This window comes from Notothenia coriiceps, unplaced genomic scaffold (assembly GCF_000735185.1).
Source record: "Notothenia coriiceps isolate Sejong01 unplaced genomic scaffold, NC01 NC01_scaffold00037246, whole genome shotgun sequence".
In the NCBI taxonomy this organism is placed as follows: Eukaryota; Metazoa; Chordata; class Actinopteri; order Perciformes; family Nototheniidae; genus Notothenia; species Notothenia coriiceps.
Window position 1 is genome coordinate 3,548,800 of NW_011369947.1, and position 16,616 is coordinate 3,565,415.

General features: G+C 44.1%; 1 protein-coding gene across 1 annotated transcript in view; it reads right to left on the reverse strand.

The window, feature by feature from the left end:
* LOC104965601 (neuropilin-1a-like) overlaps positions 1–16,616 on the reverse strand; it is a 53,432-nt gene that overhangs the window by 8,136 nt on the left and 28,680 nt on the right. Inside the window, 4 exon segments of the mRNA XM_010794582.1 lie at positions 440–771; positions 4,282–4,426; positions 6,294–6,449; positions 15,338–15,504. Of these exon segments, the coding sequence (XP_010792884.1) occupies positions 440–771; positions 4,282–4,426; positions 6,294–6,449; positions 15,338–15,504 (800 nt within the window).

The window sequence follows — 16,616 nt, forward strand, 5'->3', positions numbered from 1 at the left end:
TCCCCGGCTCCATTCACCCCTCCTTCGTCTCTGGAGAGGTTTCACTATCCATTGAAAGGGTTGAACGGTGTGTGTCGGGCGGAATACAAAGCAGGGAAAGAGAGAACTGGGAAAAGGCTCCGAGAGACTTGAGATGCTTATCCTAATGTGATTCAAAGCACTGCTGAAATTGACTCGCAACGACTTCTGTATGACTAACAACTGCCAGGCGCAACACTCAGAAGAAAATAGACTGAATCGATGAGCGGATGTGGCTGAGATTTTTTTTGTTTTTAGATATGTATTTAAATCATGTCACAATGTTGTGTTTCTGTTTCAAATCAAACTATAACTTGTATCAAACAAAGTAAGCATTAAGTGTTCTTTGGTTAGGGCTATGCTTCTGATTTGAAAATGCAACAACATGATCGTCATAAGATATGCCTAGAAGCACTCTCACCTTTGGCTTGTTGCCACTGCTGTCCAACACCATCCTCCAGTCGGAGCCATTGTTGCTGTGGCCGATGCGGAACCTCTTCATGAAGACTTTGTTCTCACGGTGCTTCCCTCCCTGGATGATCATCCCTTTCACCAGCTTCTCATCGCCGAGATCCACCTGCAGCCATTCGCTGGTGAAGGGCTGGGGCTGGGGCAGCAGGGTCCACCCCGTCCTGCTGGTCAACAGGCGGGCGTTCTCTGGCACCCAGCTCCGGTCCGTATGGGAGGAGGCAGTGATCTGGCTGTCCGTGATCAAACCTGATACCATGCCCAACATGCCCGAACATGGGTACTCTAAAACACAAAAGCAAAGCGAAAGTAGGTGAGCTTGGCAGAGATGATGTGCAACAAAAGACTTGACCAATAGGCAATACCTAAAGGCCTATTTTCGACATCATTTACCATTCCACAAGTCTTCTTTGGTGAGTTTGAGGTTCAACAGAAATAGTGAAACACCAAGTGAAGAGGACAATTCCCCAAAGTCTTTGTGATGTTGCTGTGATCTCTCCCTCTATTCTCCTTTTCTCTGTCTGCAGATCTCATGCATACTAATACCTCTGCCTGAAGCGCTTGTCTCCAGGCAGCCAATTAAAACCCTCCTCTCGGTTGGTGCTTCCACGTCCTGCATTCTGGGAGTGCTTGTTCTTTTCATCTCCCTTATCCACCCCCTCCTCCCTCTATAGACTCACATATACAAACACATAAAAACACATTCTCCCTCTGTTTTATCTGCTGCTGCACTCATCTACCTTCTGCTCCACAGCTGTCAACATCTGTGCGACTTTTCTTGACACAGTGTTGTTTCCTGTCCACATTTTCAAAGTTTTTCTTCTCTACTTCTCTGATCTTACCCTAGCCTATTCTCTGTAGGTTTAAGCATCTTTGGATGTGTTTCCCATTCATTTAAAAAAAGGAGGCAGCTGTTTTCGTATTCCTTCTCATCTTTTATCTTGATGCCATACCTCAATATCAAAAGCCGAGCAGGCAAACAACCTGTTGTTACAGCTGGAAAGCATTTGCATCTTTAAACCAGGAATTTTGTTTTGGCAATTTCCACATGTTTTATTGCCAACACAGATTTCCAGTGTCATGAAACGTTCATAAATAACAACATGTCTACATGTGACCTTGGACAGATATAATTAAGAAACCTGATAAACACATCATTCATTTGCAATGTACCATTTGTTTGTGCGTTTCAGCCTCCATACATCCCCATCAAAAACAAACAACAATTAAATGTGCCTTTTCAAGTTTTGACATTTGATCATTTTGATAAAGCAAATTGTTGAATGTTTTGGCACACAATCTATTAATATACCTTAATGTTGCATTCAGTAGTACTAGAACAAACGGTAAAACGTTATAGGTTTTGTGAGTGTAAAAGTGAATTTTGAATCCAAGTAGAATTGGATGAAACTCACAAACTTTATGTAATTGCTAATGTTCTGATACTTGTTTTAGTGGTTAATCTTCCTTTCTGTGTCTCCCTTACAATTTATCCCAAGACACTGAGTCAGGGACCTGACTGCAATAAAATATTTACTATCTGGCTCCCACGGAGGGATAAATCCGGCCATTATTACATCCTTTGGGTCTGTATGAGACACAGTGTGCACTGTACCACTGAAGGACTCAATAGCCTAGCTGCATCTGGGAAAAAAAGAGTGAAAACTTGGGAGAACAAGGCTTCATTCAGATTGTTCTCGCTGGTTATCCAAAACAGCTCCTACGCAGACCCATGAGACAAATCTCGGGTCCTGCATTCTAGAGCTCAAAGAAGAAACCCCTGGCGATGTGGAGGCCTCTGGACGTTTTTTGTGGGTTTTAATACCTTCTTTCTTTAATCTTTGGCCAACATCTATTTGAAACTGGTCATAGCCTCTGGTTGAGCAGAAAGCGGATTGCCTTTGAAGTGGGAGGATATGAGAATAAGGTAAATGTGTGTGATTGTGTGTCTGATCTGAGTTTAGACACTTGGGTGAAGTCCCCGGGTCATCTGGAGATCCTAATCGACTTCAGCTGCGATCCCAGAAGCCTCAGAGATGGCAGGCACGCAATGACACACCCTGAGGAACAAACATGTGTGCGTGGACTGTAAGTGTGTAGATGGCGATACACGGCGGTGTGGCCAACATTTAGGGTTTGGGTGGAGCATCAGTGGTTCATCAGAGATATTTATACACCAGGGCATATTTACAAACAACAGGGCGGTGGATCTTTTTATTAAGGAGTAGATGTTTTTATCGGCAGAGGCACGCGACCATGATGATTTAGTGGAAAACATCTTGCAACATTCTGGGCGCAACTCCTCCTCTAATCAGATGTCTGAATTATGGTCATGATATCTAAAGTTGTGGTTGGGCACTTGGAAAAAATGCATACTTTCGTATAGCTCCATATATCTCACATTTTGGTGCACTGCATATATTTTTCAGGAAAGGTGGAGGTGTACTCAAAAAGTAAAAAATCTTTCAACAAAAGTTTTCACTAAGTATCATAACTTAAGGTAGAACAGAGTGAGTCACCGAGTTTATGCAGTTTCTCTCTCCTTCAGCGCTGCCTGCGTGCAGTGGAGCTGGCAGTGACTTCATAGCACCCAGGGGTGCTTACGTCCTTACGGAGGCCCTGTGGTGACTACGGTCCTGTGATGTGTTTACGCTGTACAGCGGTTTGGTTGAGCGCCCGAGACACACGCCCCAGCCGTAACCCTGCTGTACCCACAATGCCCTCGGCTGTCACATGAAACGCCTCACATATGTAATGCATAACTCCATACAAACATAAAAAACGTTCATAAAAGCAGGTTCGGCAGGCTACAATTAATCCGGACCCAAACTGTAATCCAAGGATTAATGCTGAACTAACAACACTAATAACATGTTGTTGTTTTTTTGTCCTTGTAAGATATACTCCCTATTCTATACAAAACACACAGCACTAATTAATATTCAATACACATGCTCATAAACCCATAGAGATGCACATAGATGTGCTGAAATCATATGAAAGTCAGCCACACACATACGCCACTCATTAAAATATCATCAATGAGCAAAGACAAGAGAAGCTTTAACAAAATCAAAGCTCTGTAAGCAAAAGACTGGCTGTGGCTAAAGAGGAGGCTGAGAGGGGCCCAGCAGGAGGGAAGGGACCGTTTGCATCCCACCCTGCTCCGGCTCTCTCTGCCTGGCAGCTGTTGGCTCCATTCATTATAAATGAGGTACATCTAAACAAGGGGTAACATAAATAGGTAATCCTCCTTTGTGTGCCACTCGTCTATTATGCAACAGCTAGCTTTAGCCTTAGAGCAGGACTCTCGCAGAAATAGAGCTGCATCCAACACCTGGCAAAAGTAAGGTGTTTGTGCAACTGGGGCCAGACAAGGGAGTGAAACTCACACCGGGGAATGTGGAGAGGTACAAAATCGAGTCAGTGGACTCATCTGATTATGGCTTTTGAATCTGTTCATTGTAATTAGATTATAAGCAGTATAATGCATTGCTGTGTCGAAGTCTGGTAAAACACATAAAAACGTACATTAATCTAATTTTCATGCATAAGAAAGCAATTTCTTGTCATTTTAAATCAATAGGACCATTGTGAACCAAACAACGCACTATTAATGACATACTTTGACATTTTGTTGTCTTGTTGATACTAAAACTGAACAAAAGGATATTGCTAGTTTTTATTTTTCGAAGAGCCAGTATGCATTTAAGGGAGTATGTTTCCATGTTTGTGGTTGTGTGTGTATTTGTGAATGTGTGTATGCAGATCAGCAGCGATCTCAGTTTCACCAACCTGATATCTTACACCCATACACCTCGAAGCGCAGTGCGATGCCTGTTTCCCAGGTAACGGGACGGACCCGCAGGAAGCGCGTCAGCGTGGGTTTGGGCAGCATTGTCTTGGTAACGTCTGTTGGGTTGGTGTTGCCTTGGAAAACCTGTGATAAAGGCGGAAGGAGAGAAAATTATTGACATGTTGAGTTGAGATGCTGGGTGGAAGTTCATCTGAGACCTTGGCTGCAATGAATAAAGAAACGGAGAATGAAGGCAGAAAGATATTGCTTTTTTGATTAAATGCTGCAAGTTTTGTCAAATATAAATGTAGTTAGAATATTTAAATTGACAATCTTTACAATTTTGCTATGCTGTGTTTATACATACGTGACACACATGTAAGACAGACGAAACTGATTCACCCATCACCCCTGAAATTGATCTCCTGCGCCATATGTAGCAAAAACAGGTTGTGGCATGTGCCTGTGAAACCTGAGGCTGTGTGTATAACACTGACAAGACCAGATTGGCTCAAGATGCCCTTTTTCTGTCCTTCAGTTCCACATTTGGTGGATGTTTTACTGCAGTGTCTTGTTTAAAGGTCAGAGATGCCACTGTTCTCCCCTGGGGTCTGATGACAGTTTACTAGCACCATACGAAGAGGCCGGCCACCCAGCAAAACAACTCCCCGAAGTCTGTCACAGTGCATTCTGCGTAATTGAATCACACCACTGACCATATGACCTCCTGACCTCCCTCAACGGAGTAGCTATGGGGCAAAGGGGAGTCCAGCTGAGAGGAGCAGGATGGACAGGAAGCAGTTCCGCTAATCTAGGATGGACTAAAACAGCACCATGGCTGATCCATTAGTCCATACAGCCTTCCTACATGTCTGCAACTCAGTCCCTGAGCGATACCTGTCACTAAGGGACTGCAACAAAGTCATCCACTCTCCTAAATGTCACGATGACTCTCCTCTGCACTCGCTAACTGTATAAAGTGGCTTTCTCCGGCGCTGGGATGCCAAACTGCAGGCTCAGCATGTAGCAAATAGTACCCCTCCGCACAAAAGCACTTTAGAGTCCGGAAAAACACAGGCCTGGCTTACCACGGCACCTTTAAGCCACCACTTTACAGAAGGGACTGTGTACTCTGGAGAGACCATAAAATAATCAAGCCCGGGGCCATGTGTACTGAGAGACACAAACACGCTTGTTTGGATGTTCTGTCGCTGTTGAGAACTTTTATTGTTCCACTTGCGGCTTCGCTGTCTTTCAATCCAAAATTCCTTGTAGTATTTACACATCACACACATGTCTCCATGACCCTTCGTACACCCACAACGGAGGGTTGTTTGCCTCCAGATGGAGAAAACCTGTTCCGATCAGCAATCGATGGTTACAGCCTGTGGCTCTCCGGTCAGGCATGCCATCCCTCCCTCGTTCCCTCTTCTTTTCCCTCTCAACCAGCTGCTCAAACATGACAGCCTCTCCTCTTTCCCTCTATCCATTTAACTCTTGTTTGTCAAGTCTTTTGTCATCCCTGCTTCTTTAACGACAAGTTGACGGGTGCCTGACATGAAACAGAGGCTACATTCCTTACATAATCCTCCCTATGGCTACTGCAGTTCTGCATTAGTCAGTGCTGGAAATACTATCCACTTACGTAGACGGTGGTGGATATATTACCAAACAGTGGAAAGTGTATAATTGCATGTTGGGAGACAGAGACTCAAGTACATATAGCTGGGTATTCCCCCTTTTGATGAGCCTAAAGGCAACTCAAAATAGAGCACCACAATTCAAGACAGCAGGCTACTTAACCAAGATAGGATATTTCAAGTGGCATCAATGTGAAGCGGTGGCTTTATGATGGTGGCAGAAGCATAAATAATCGTTATAACTAGTCCGCTGTCATGTAGAGCTAGGGGTTGCGACCGTATTTAGAAAAGTTTTTACGAGCTTTACTTTTCCCCATCATTTCACTTTCTTTATTCATTACTTGATGATAAACGGTAATAAAGTATCTTACCTTTTGTTTGGAGCCTTCCTTCAAAGTGATCCAGTCCTCTCCATTGGAGCTGACGTCCACTTTGTAGGATTTGACAAAGTAAATTTTGTGCGTCTCCTGGGAAACGGCGCCCTGTGTACCTATGGCCGAGACGAACCGCAAGAACCCAAGGTCCACCTGTGGAGGGTGAAGAAAGAAGGACACGTAAGAAACACTGCTGAACATTTTCCAAAGGGGAAGACAAGACAACATTTTCTCTTTAAGTGTTTAGGAGAATGTTAAATGGGGGCCTATTATGCTTTTCTCCCACACATTACCCCCCAGGCTGAAACGCCTCGATTGTATTCCTTTGTTTACTTCCAAAACATAGTGACATCACTATGTTACATGTGCGCTTCTATTGGCTAGTGCTCCAACACATTGTCCGTGATTTTAAACATAATAGGGCCCCTTTAACTGGAGCACGTTCAGCTGGAATATAGACCCTAAATCATTTTAATAAAAAAGGGCTTTTAATGCATCGTGTGTATTAATAATGTAGTGACACGTTAGATATTTAAAAATAAAACCCCACAATTAAAATCACCTCTGGCCATACTCTGTTACCTGGAATTCAATAAACAGCAATGAAATGATATTCACATTAATGAAAGAGCCACAGGATGACGACTTAATTTCCTGAGATGGGAGACAAATGCTTATTGGATAAAAGTGAATGTTGAATAGAGCGAGGTCTGCTGCAATCACATTATCAAAATTGGCCAGGAGGAAAGAGAGATACAGATTGAATATCAAACGCTGTGCCTTCAAAATATGCAGGGCTTTATAAAGTAATCATGAACGGCTGTGCATTACTGGACGGCTATTGTACTCTCACAGGGAGAAAGCCAGAGGCGTTTGGGTCAGAGAGGCACGTGAGCCTGTGTCTGTTCTGTAGATTCACGTATATATTTGAATGTGTGTGTATGCTCATGCTGGGCAGAGAGAGTCACTGGTTTGCATCAGACCTGTGTCTGTCTGCCAACCATGAGCATCACTGCTAGTGAAGAGAGAAAACATGCACACACGGTCCTCTATATGTCACTCTGGCTTCTGTTACTGTGTTAAGAATAGCGTTTTGATGATGTTAACGTTTCCTAACTTTACTGAGACTTACAGGCAGCCTGGAGGGGAGGTCAGCTTTCCTTAGTTCTCGGGCACGCAAGGAATTTTTCAGCCACCAGTGATAACAAATGCTCTCCTTATGACCTCTGTGGTGTCTACTTAATCCCACCGTACAACCCCTTCATCCATAACGGAGGAGAAGGAGAGTAGTGTGAAACTGAAAGGCTTTAAAAAAAGATTGCTAACTCTTCAGTCTTGAAGCAGCACGCTTATTTTTTAACAAGCATGAACAGCGTCTCTGACAGGACGAGCTGACGTTAATAAGGAGTAATGGTGGTTCGTGCAGCCGCCGTCTTGAAACGTGGAATCGAGGCAGGAAGCAGCGTTGGAGCAGGTTTTTCCAGACCAGGATGAGAGAGACCCTTTGATGTTGGCGTGAGATGGAATGGTGAACAGAGTCTTGAGTAGATTACTGAGGAGATATTGGCTGTGTGCATGTGCAAGGATGTGTAAGAATGAACGAGAAAACCAAAGCCAGGGCGATCGGCGTTGAAAAGTCTCCATAGAACTCTGGCATGCTAAAAACCATACGTCTAGAGCCAGCTAGCATTGTCTGCCAACCTTATATACAGTATGAACCACACTTAATGACTTGACGCTAAAGAGCAGGAACGGAACATCTGCATGCCACAGAGCGCTGGTCATTCGTGCGCCTCAAATTCACTTCCATGAGTAAAAAATACATAAACAGATGGGAGTAATAAATGAGGTTCCACCATGCTATTCTCTCGCTCTCTCCTGGCTACTCGTAGGATTTGGATGGTTAGAGACTAACAAAAAAAACAGTCACATACAGAGACGGAATACTTTTGTTCCTGTCTGCTGGCTCAAGGGGCTTATACAGTAAGTCCAAGATTTATTTTGGGTCCACAAATAGAGACAAAATCAAATCCCATCAGCTTCAGACGGTTCTCATTTAATAACGCAGGAGCTAAATTCCTCTCCGCGGCCATATGTGCCAGCTCTGGATGAGGAAAGCATAGCGGATGGCAGCGAGGCCTGTGCCGGTGTTTATTAGCCCAGGCAGGTTTCTATAACATCTGTTTTCAAATAGCCAGCCTGACTCATTTACAATCTGGACCAATGGCCATGTGGCTTACTGAAAAGGCTTGCATAAAGAAAAAGTCTAATAGGAGGACTTGGCCTTGGGATTTTGCTCTGAAAAAGATCTCATTAGGAGTAATGGAGAAGAAGAGCCTCTGGGAATGAAATGAGTGGCGGGGCTAATTGGGAACACTCATTGGTGTTCAAACTCAAATAATTTCAGAACCTGAGCGTGCTGAAAAATGGGTTTGAAGAGGGTTGGAGTGATGTATGACTTTAATCAACATTCAGGGCCAGCTGGAAAGTTTTTTTTTGGTAAGTTTATGTACTTATTTAAAAGGGCATACATTGAATACAGTGAATTGGTTAGTTTTAACGAGTTTAAACACTTTTTGTGGTTTAATAATTTGAGGGTTCCAAGAACAGTAAAGATTCCTAAGCAAAAAAAAAGAAATCCTACTTTTCTGAAGATTTTTGGCACCAACGATCAGATTTAATGATAATGAAAATGTGCATAGATCAAAGTTGCATCAGATAAACTGTGACAGAAAGGGACATGAACTTTAAAGAGAGGAAAGGAGAAGGTTGCGAGAGGATACAAGCCGCTGACTGATGCCTTGCATGATGTGAAGGACAGAAGCATGGGGTCTCAAGTGAAGAAGCGCACACACTAGATCAATTTCACAGCAAGCGGGCTGATATCAGGGCCCGGGTAATGAGCAAAGCGTGATTTATTAATGGCTGCTTGTTAGCAACGGAACAACGAGGCCAACATGTGCTAACACAAGTGTCAGGGAGAGGAGCCTGGATGTAAAGCAAAGTCCATCCCACACCGCAGAGACTACACTGAAAACAAACCTAATGATACTGATTACTTGTGGGACTCCTTTTAGCCCAGAGCCACAGACAGCCCTACCTGACCTCTATGCATAAACCAATAACTAACATTTAGAAATGGCAAGCGGTGCACAGCGGATCTCAGGCAAATATATCACTCTTGGATGATAAACTATTTGTCATCGAGCCTTGAGAGGCTGAATCATGCTTAATGGGTGATGTAATCACTGAGAGGAAAGGTGTGAATTATGACTCCTAATCTAGCATCTATGGGGATGTGCTGCATTTTGAGACTTTGCTGATCCAACAGAAGAAAGCCTGTGTCTCCATGTTATTGTTTCTCCTATGAGAGTGAGTGTTTGGACTGAAGCCCACCTTATAGACAGATGACACCATGCATTCTGGGCATGCTGGTGCACTTATATCTGGAGGGCCACACACACGCACACACATTCTGAGCCATAAACATGCCAGGCAGGGTAAGAAATCACCCAGACTTCTCAGACTCTTTCCATAAAGCGACGACAGGCTGATATGTGGGCAGGGATTCTATGTGTCCTTGTCTCAAAGAGGTTTCTGCTGCTCCAGAATAGTCCAAAATATGTTTGACTCCTGTGTATGTTTTGGGTGTTCTCTACCTTCCTGTTGTGAGGCAAAGCGATGACTCAAACCTCACAACACTCATCGTACACAGCTCCAGTGGTTTCAGACACTAATGAAACCAGAGAGGCAGAAAAAGAATTAGTCGTGCACGGTCTTGTAACATCAGCCGTTTAAAGTCATACAATTAGATCCACATACTGAAATCCACATAATTGAAGCGTATTTATGTGTATAAGTGTGGGAATGACTCAACGCCAGAGAGACAGTTACGTGTTTACATGTTTGTACAAGTTGGAAGAGATCATTTTACAATTATCTCCCAACAGTTGTGGCAGCCGTGGGCGTGATCATTAGGCCTATCCGTTACTGTGTATTGTGTCTCTGCGGCATGACTCAGATCTGCAGCCAGCGAGTCCACATGACATTTATTTGAGGCTAAAGCCTAGTCATTGTTGTGTGGGTGCAGTGTGGAGACATGTGGTTTATAGGGTTGGGGAAGTAACAGCAAAGGCTCAAAAGCTTTATCTCTCACTGCTTGATTGGCTTATAATTGAGTTGCCAAGAAGTTGTATGCAGCAATCCGTACTCTGGGTGAAGTTTACCAAATACTTTCTTTTAAATCCATTTTTCTGCTTCCCCCAACACAGGGGAGGGGGGGGGGGGCTAGCTTCCCATCTGTGTGTGTGTGGGCTGCTGACTGAATAACCGAGGCCTCTAGGGAATGAGTTTATTCGTTTTCCCACTCCTAAAACAACAACAAGAGAAATGCAGAGAGTGAGGAAGAAGGGAGAGCTCCTAAAGTTAAAGAGCAGACATAGACAGCGGCCTGAAAAAACATCTGGACATTCTTTATGGATCTCAAAGGATCTTATAGTTAGAAGAAAGATGGCCTGGAATCATCAAGTACAAGCAGAGCCTCGAGTCACCTGTGTTTATAGGTTGTACAAAGCCTGATTATATTGTTTTTAGTTTGGTATGAGGATAAGGAAATATGTTCTAACACCCAGATGCAGTATTCTAAACTAACCACCAGCAATCATTTCACTTGTTTTACCTGCAGTCCTAAAATAGCTCTATTACCTGGAAGTGTAATTAATTCTCCTTTTGTGAAAATGGTATTACTCAAATGCTGCAGGACCTATGAGCTCCACTCACGACCTCCCATTTATCACAATATTCACCTGACATGATCACAGTTTATTTTTAGCCCCCGACACCTCTTTCGTGGCATTCAATTATGCATGTGTTCCCATGCGCCGATCATCTGTGTTCCAGACAAAGAGGGATGTGTAGGGCGTTAAACTGTTGTGAAATAAAAGGATTGTTGTGTGTGAAGTGCGCTCGTGTATAGGCTGTTGTACGATGAGGGTGATTAAACAGCTTTTAGAAGGGAGTCTTTAACAGGGTGGTTTTCATGGTTTCCTTTCCTCTGAATCATTTTTAAGACTCACTCCAGGGTCATTTCCCACCCTTGCAACAACACACATGACAGTGCTCTGAGTCACCGTTACGAAACTAAGAAACAGTGATAAGGAAGGAAAGGAGGGCGACCTAAAGGTATGTCATGTCTGGAAGCCGCATGATGATCCTTCCCCGGCCAGGATACACAGCTGCATATGACCGTTCAGTGATGACTCCATAGCTCTAAGGCTTTATTGTCTATAGTGCAGACACTGAAAATGACACTGATTACGGCTAAACTCTTCTCAGGGTACAAATGCAGCAGTTTTGTTTCATTACATCATGTCATCGCTCATGCTTCGATTTCTAGTCCTACTTTTGGGCTGCTTCACTCGAGTGTGTGTCTCTATCCTCTCATTGATTTTCCAATTGAGAGCGAGGCATGGGAGCATGGAGGCACAGACGGCGTCCATTGTTTCCATTTGTACGACGTGGTGATGATCTCACCGGCAGCCACATGCCAGCCTACGCTACTCAGCTCTTGCTAGACTTCCTCAACTGAGAAGCTGCTGTTAATTACAAGTCCATATTCTAATTACTCATCACTCGGCGCGGCAGTAAGCCCTGGAACGGGGACAGAAGTGAAGAGAGAGACAATCTCAACGAAGGGGGCATTTCTGCAACTCATTGACCTGGGGTAATTGGAAGCACATTCGGATGAATAGAAAAGCAGGATATGGCGCCGGTTTAGAGTCTGACGTTGCACTCGAGGCAGTGGAAAAGAAAAACGCCACTGTGGCCGAGGCCGTGTTTTCATGGAGGAAGTGTGTGATTAGTGGTTGGTCAGGCAGTGGAACTCAACCTGTTATCTTTGCTAAGTGGCCCTTGTTTCACCGTTGTTTGCCTTATGGAATTACACGGTCCCCCCTAAATGTTTTTTAGTCCAATGTAAATACATATTAGTCCAATGTAAATACATATGTTTCTATTTACCATATACAGAAGATAAAGGACCATATTGTGCAAACAAACACCGACATGTTTTCTCATGTTAGTGCTGTAATCTATCAGACAAGCAACATGAAAGCATTCCTCAAATGACACAAGTAAAGGGAACATCTCTTCTTATAGTTCAACAATAGAATCCATCATAGTCAGTCTGATACATACATAAATAACAAAGAGGTAATTAAGGGATAATGCATCCTGGCAAGAAGATTAAAGATAATGGCAGGAGGCTTTGCAGCTAAATTATAGATATGGAGAGCAAAATCAACTCAAGCTAGCATATGGGATAACGTACTGTACAGTATATTGCCATTATGAGGTTCTCAATAAAGAGGCTTTCAGGTATTGATGGTTGGTTTCTCTCCAAGACAGTTTAAATTATTCATGTTGTGTGTATGTGCGATCAATGCCTGCTGCCTGACGGACATAGTCTTGGGTTTTATTGCATCTTTCAGATGCTGGGGTGACTCGGTCAAGATATTTGACAAAGCCATTCCACTCTCGGTCAGCTTTTTGCAATTTCCCCTGTCACGGTTCACAACGAACTGTCAGTTTTCAGGCCATGACGCGACCAATACATTTTCCTTCAGCTCAAAGACAAATGTGTTATGTTATGGGGCATTCAGGTTTTCCTTGCGGAGCCAGTCTGAGTTCATAAAGTGAGGATCAGTCTATAAGCTGGATATTCTGGGGTTGTAGTGTCATTTATATTTTGCTGCTACCTGCTGCAGAGACCCCCGTCGTTCATCCTCTTAAGCTTCAAAGTCATGTCATGACTCACACAGGCAGATACTATGCAGAAAATCTCCTTCTTCCTCGATATAGATCTATGGACCTGAATTCTTTCAAGGCAAATGAGGAAGAAAGGAGTGAAAAGGAACAGGTCTGAAAGGAGCAAATGAAAGGAAGGTCCGTTTTGAAGGAATATTGCCTTTCTTTACTCCCTCCTCAAGCTGCAACCCCCCCTCAAAGGACATCTGTCCATCTCTGCGTACACCAAAGGAGCTGATTAATGGCCTGGCTAACCCAGCACTCAATGCTGAACCACACCACACCAATCTAATTACCCAGAGAAGAGCACACAGTCTCTAGCATCTTGCCCTCCTCTACTCCGTGCATTAGAATAAGGCAGCATTAAAATGGATGACAAATCTGGATTATGTTCAGCAAAAAAAGAAGGAAAGCAGAGTGAGGGAAAATGCCCAGGAAAGAAAAGGCAGCCTTTCATGAATAATAAAAAACGGTCTACCTCAAACTGCAGTCGGGGAATGATAATGAAATAAATAATGAATTGATTACTATGCATCTGACGACGCACTGATATGATTTGTACGTGCCGCGAGGGGGCCGGAGCTTGTTGTAGCACCACGGACAGGCTTAATGAAAGAGGAATGAAGAATTTTACTCTTTTAATACCACTTATGATAATTGGGCTTCAGTTCAGAGCGCTCGGGACAAGTGCATCGCACTCATTCGCAAAACATAAATTATGCGGCAACCACAGAATTGGCTGCTTTTGAAATTAGAAATAAGAGGAGCCCCATTCAGTGTTTTGATCTGATTAGTATTGGGAAATCAGCATGCCCATTAGAGCACATCCAGATTTTACAGCCAAATCAAATCCTCAATATGATCAATATTATAGCGGGTGGTCGGGGGGTTCTAAAGTGGCAACAAATCATTGTGATCACTTGTCATTTCTGCTGACAAAAAGGGAAATGGAGGAGCCTTCAGTGCTGTTACCATACTACACATATCTGACTGTGAACAATGGCTTTCCTTTCAGAGAGAAAAATACTTTAATACAACAGACTGTCCAACCGCTAGAGGAAGTGGTTAGGCAGGCTATGTTTCTTCCTGATCCACTCAGATGCATGCTGGGTTCCTCTGCAGGACAATATGGACCCGGCCAAACCCTCGTCCTTCACCACAGAGCCAAGAACGCACACACGGACACACACACCAACTCATGAGAAAATGCTCTCAAGCCCACACACATACATGCTCAAACAGTGATTCAATTAGTGTAAAGGAGCAACAGGGGCCTTCAGGACAATATTTTCATTGCAATAATAAAGGAAAAGCTTGCTTATGGCCCTCCCCGAGCAAATATTTGGCTTTGGGTCAGCTCTATTATTCATCCCTTGAGGAATATGTGGGGGCCAAACTTTTCAGCTGTGAAGCAAAGACCGTTGAAAAAAAAACAGTCTGGGCATTTACAAGGCCTGGAGGCTTTCGGTTAATAAATCAAACATGCTCCGACTGCAGCAAGGTAGTGCTGTTCTGTCACTGGGGGGTTTCTTCTGTGAGTGGACTTGGGATATGTGACTTATCCCCATCTGGGGATGGAAGAACTAAATCCTTAATCTTTCCACATAAAGTTCCCCCGGTGGGTGATGATCGCTTCGTACAGATAAGCCGACAGACAGAAAAATATGACAGAATCTGTTTTTGTGTGTGTGTGTGTGTGTGTGTGTGTGTGTGTGTGTGTGTGTGTGTGTGTGTGAGAGGCTGGGCAGGATGCCTGGACTAAATCCCAGCATCCCCTGAGGCGGCCACTGTTATCAAGGAAAGGGGAAGTTATCAGGTAGGACAGGAAGACAAAGGCAGAGAAAAGACACATACAGATAGGTAGACAGTGACAGAGAGAGTGGACACAGGCAATTTTTGTGAGGCGTGGACTCAACCACCCGGAGGTCCATAAGGACGGCTGACATTCATCATTGAAATTGGCGGGTCTGGCAGAAGTGTTATGGAGACACTGCACCTTCAGAGACCGAAGGACAAACAGCGAAAACTCATTCTGTGTTCAAGCAGGCAGTAGTCTTTTCCAATACTCAATATATCCTCAGACTGTGACTCACCTCCAAAAAACTGTGGGCAGTTGGCAAATTGTTTTATGGCTTTAGATTTTTCCTACCTCTCCTCTGGAACCCAATGTCATTTTCTGTGATTTGAATCAAGTGTCCCAAATACAAATCTCTGTGGCATGAGAAATAATATTGTACCTGTATCCACTCTTTGTTCGAGTCCTCTGCCGGAGTCCATGCATTTTCATAGTAGTTGAGTCTGGAGCGCTCTGGGGACCAGCTGGGGTTGTACTGCGACGAGGCCATGATTTGGTCCGATGTGATCTCTCCTGATTCCATCCCCAAAGGGTCGCTACAGTCAAAGTCTGAGGGGAATGAAAGAGGAAAACATGTGAATCCTGAGCACTGAAAGCACCAGAATGTACCCAGCATGAGCTTTCAGTGTCCCCTAGATTCAGAGCTCGTCTCTGGGGAGAAGGACACCACACGACAGGCACTCAGCGCTGCTTGCCGGAAAAAGAACTACACATCAGCGACGCCTCAGTAAATCCTTTTCTGTTTCTCCCTCTTTAGTTTCTAATGGAGGGCGAATGGAAGCGTTTCACATCAAGACGTAAAAATGTCTTCATAAAACATTCAGTGTGGGCTAAGATTACTCCAGTATTAGGCGTTAAAGTGACTTTCACTCCAGTTGTTTCTTCCACTGACTGGATCTGTTTCCCTCACCTCCCTATGGGCAGTTTATCGTTTTTGCACACACTGACTATTTTTCCCATCTCGGTCTCTTGGGGGAGTTTAGGTGTGCTTAAATTTGTATTCTGGGGTCATATATTATACTCAATAGCCCAACCAACCATGGTAGGAGGTGGCTTTCCCTGTTTGTGTTGACATGGGGCAGCCGCTTTGGCTCCGGGACTAAAGACTCAGCTGGGTCAGCTTGGGGCCGGACTCTCTAACCCCTGGAGGTCAGACAAACTGACACCGCTGCAGTAACGGTTGAAACAAACGTTGACCTTTTTATCTGGGTAGGAGTCGTTTAGCGTCACTACAACAACAACAACAACAACAACAACAACACAGAGGCATGTGGAGACACACTTTCACACATTCATGTGGGCCATCATTATTTCCTTTTTTAATTTACTTATTTATCTTCTGATGGTGAAGTTGGTCTTTGCTTCTCTAAACGCAAGGCTTCTTCAGCCACATGGTGCATTGCCCTAAAACGCAGTCATGTGCTTGTGTGTACATGGCCCATACAACAGGACGAGGAGGTGCTATGTGGCTGCAGCCTGTGAGCTAACACAGATGGTCTCTCCATCTGCCATGATACAAACACACCTCCGTCTCCGGGTCAGCGTGTGCTTTACAGTGTCAACGCACATATGTACGTGCATGCTAACGCGCGCGAGTCTCAGTGTGATGCTTAGAACAATGTCTCGCACCTCTTCGCCCCCATCGTCAGCTGATGCTCATA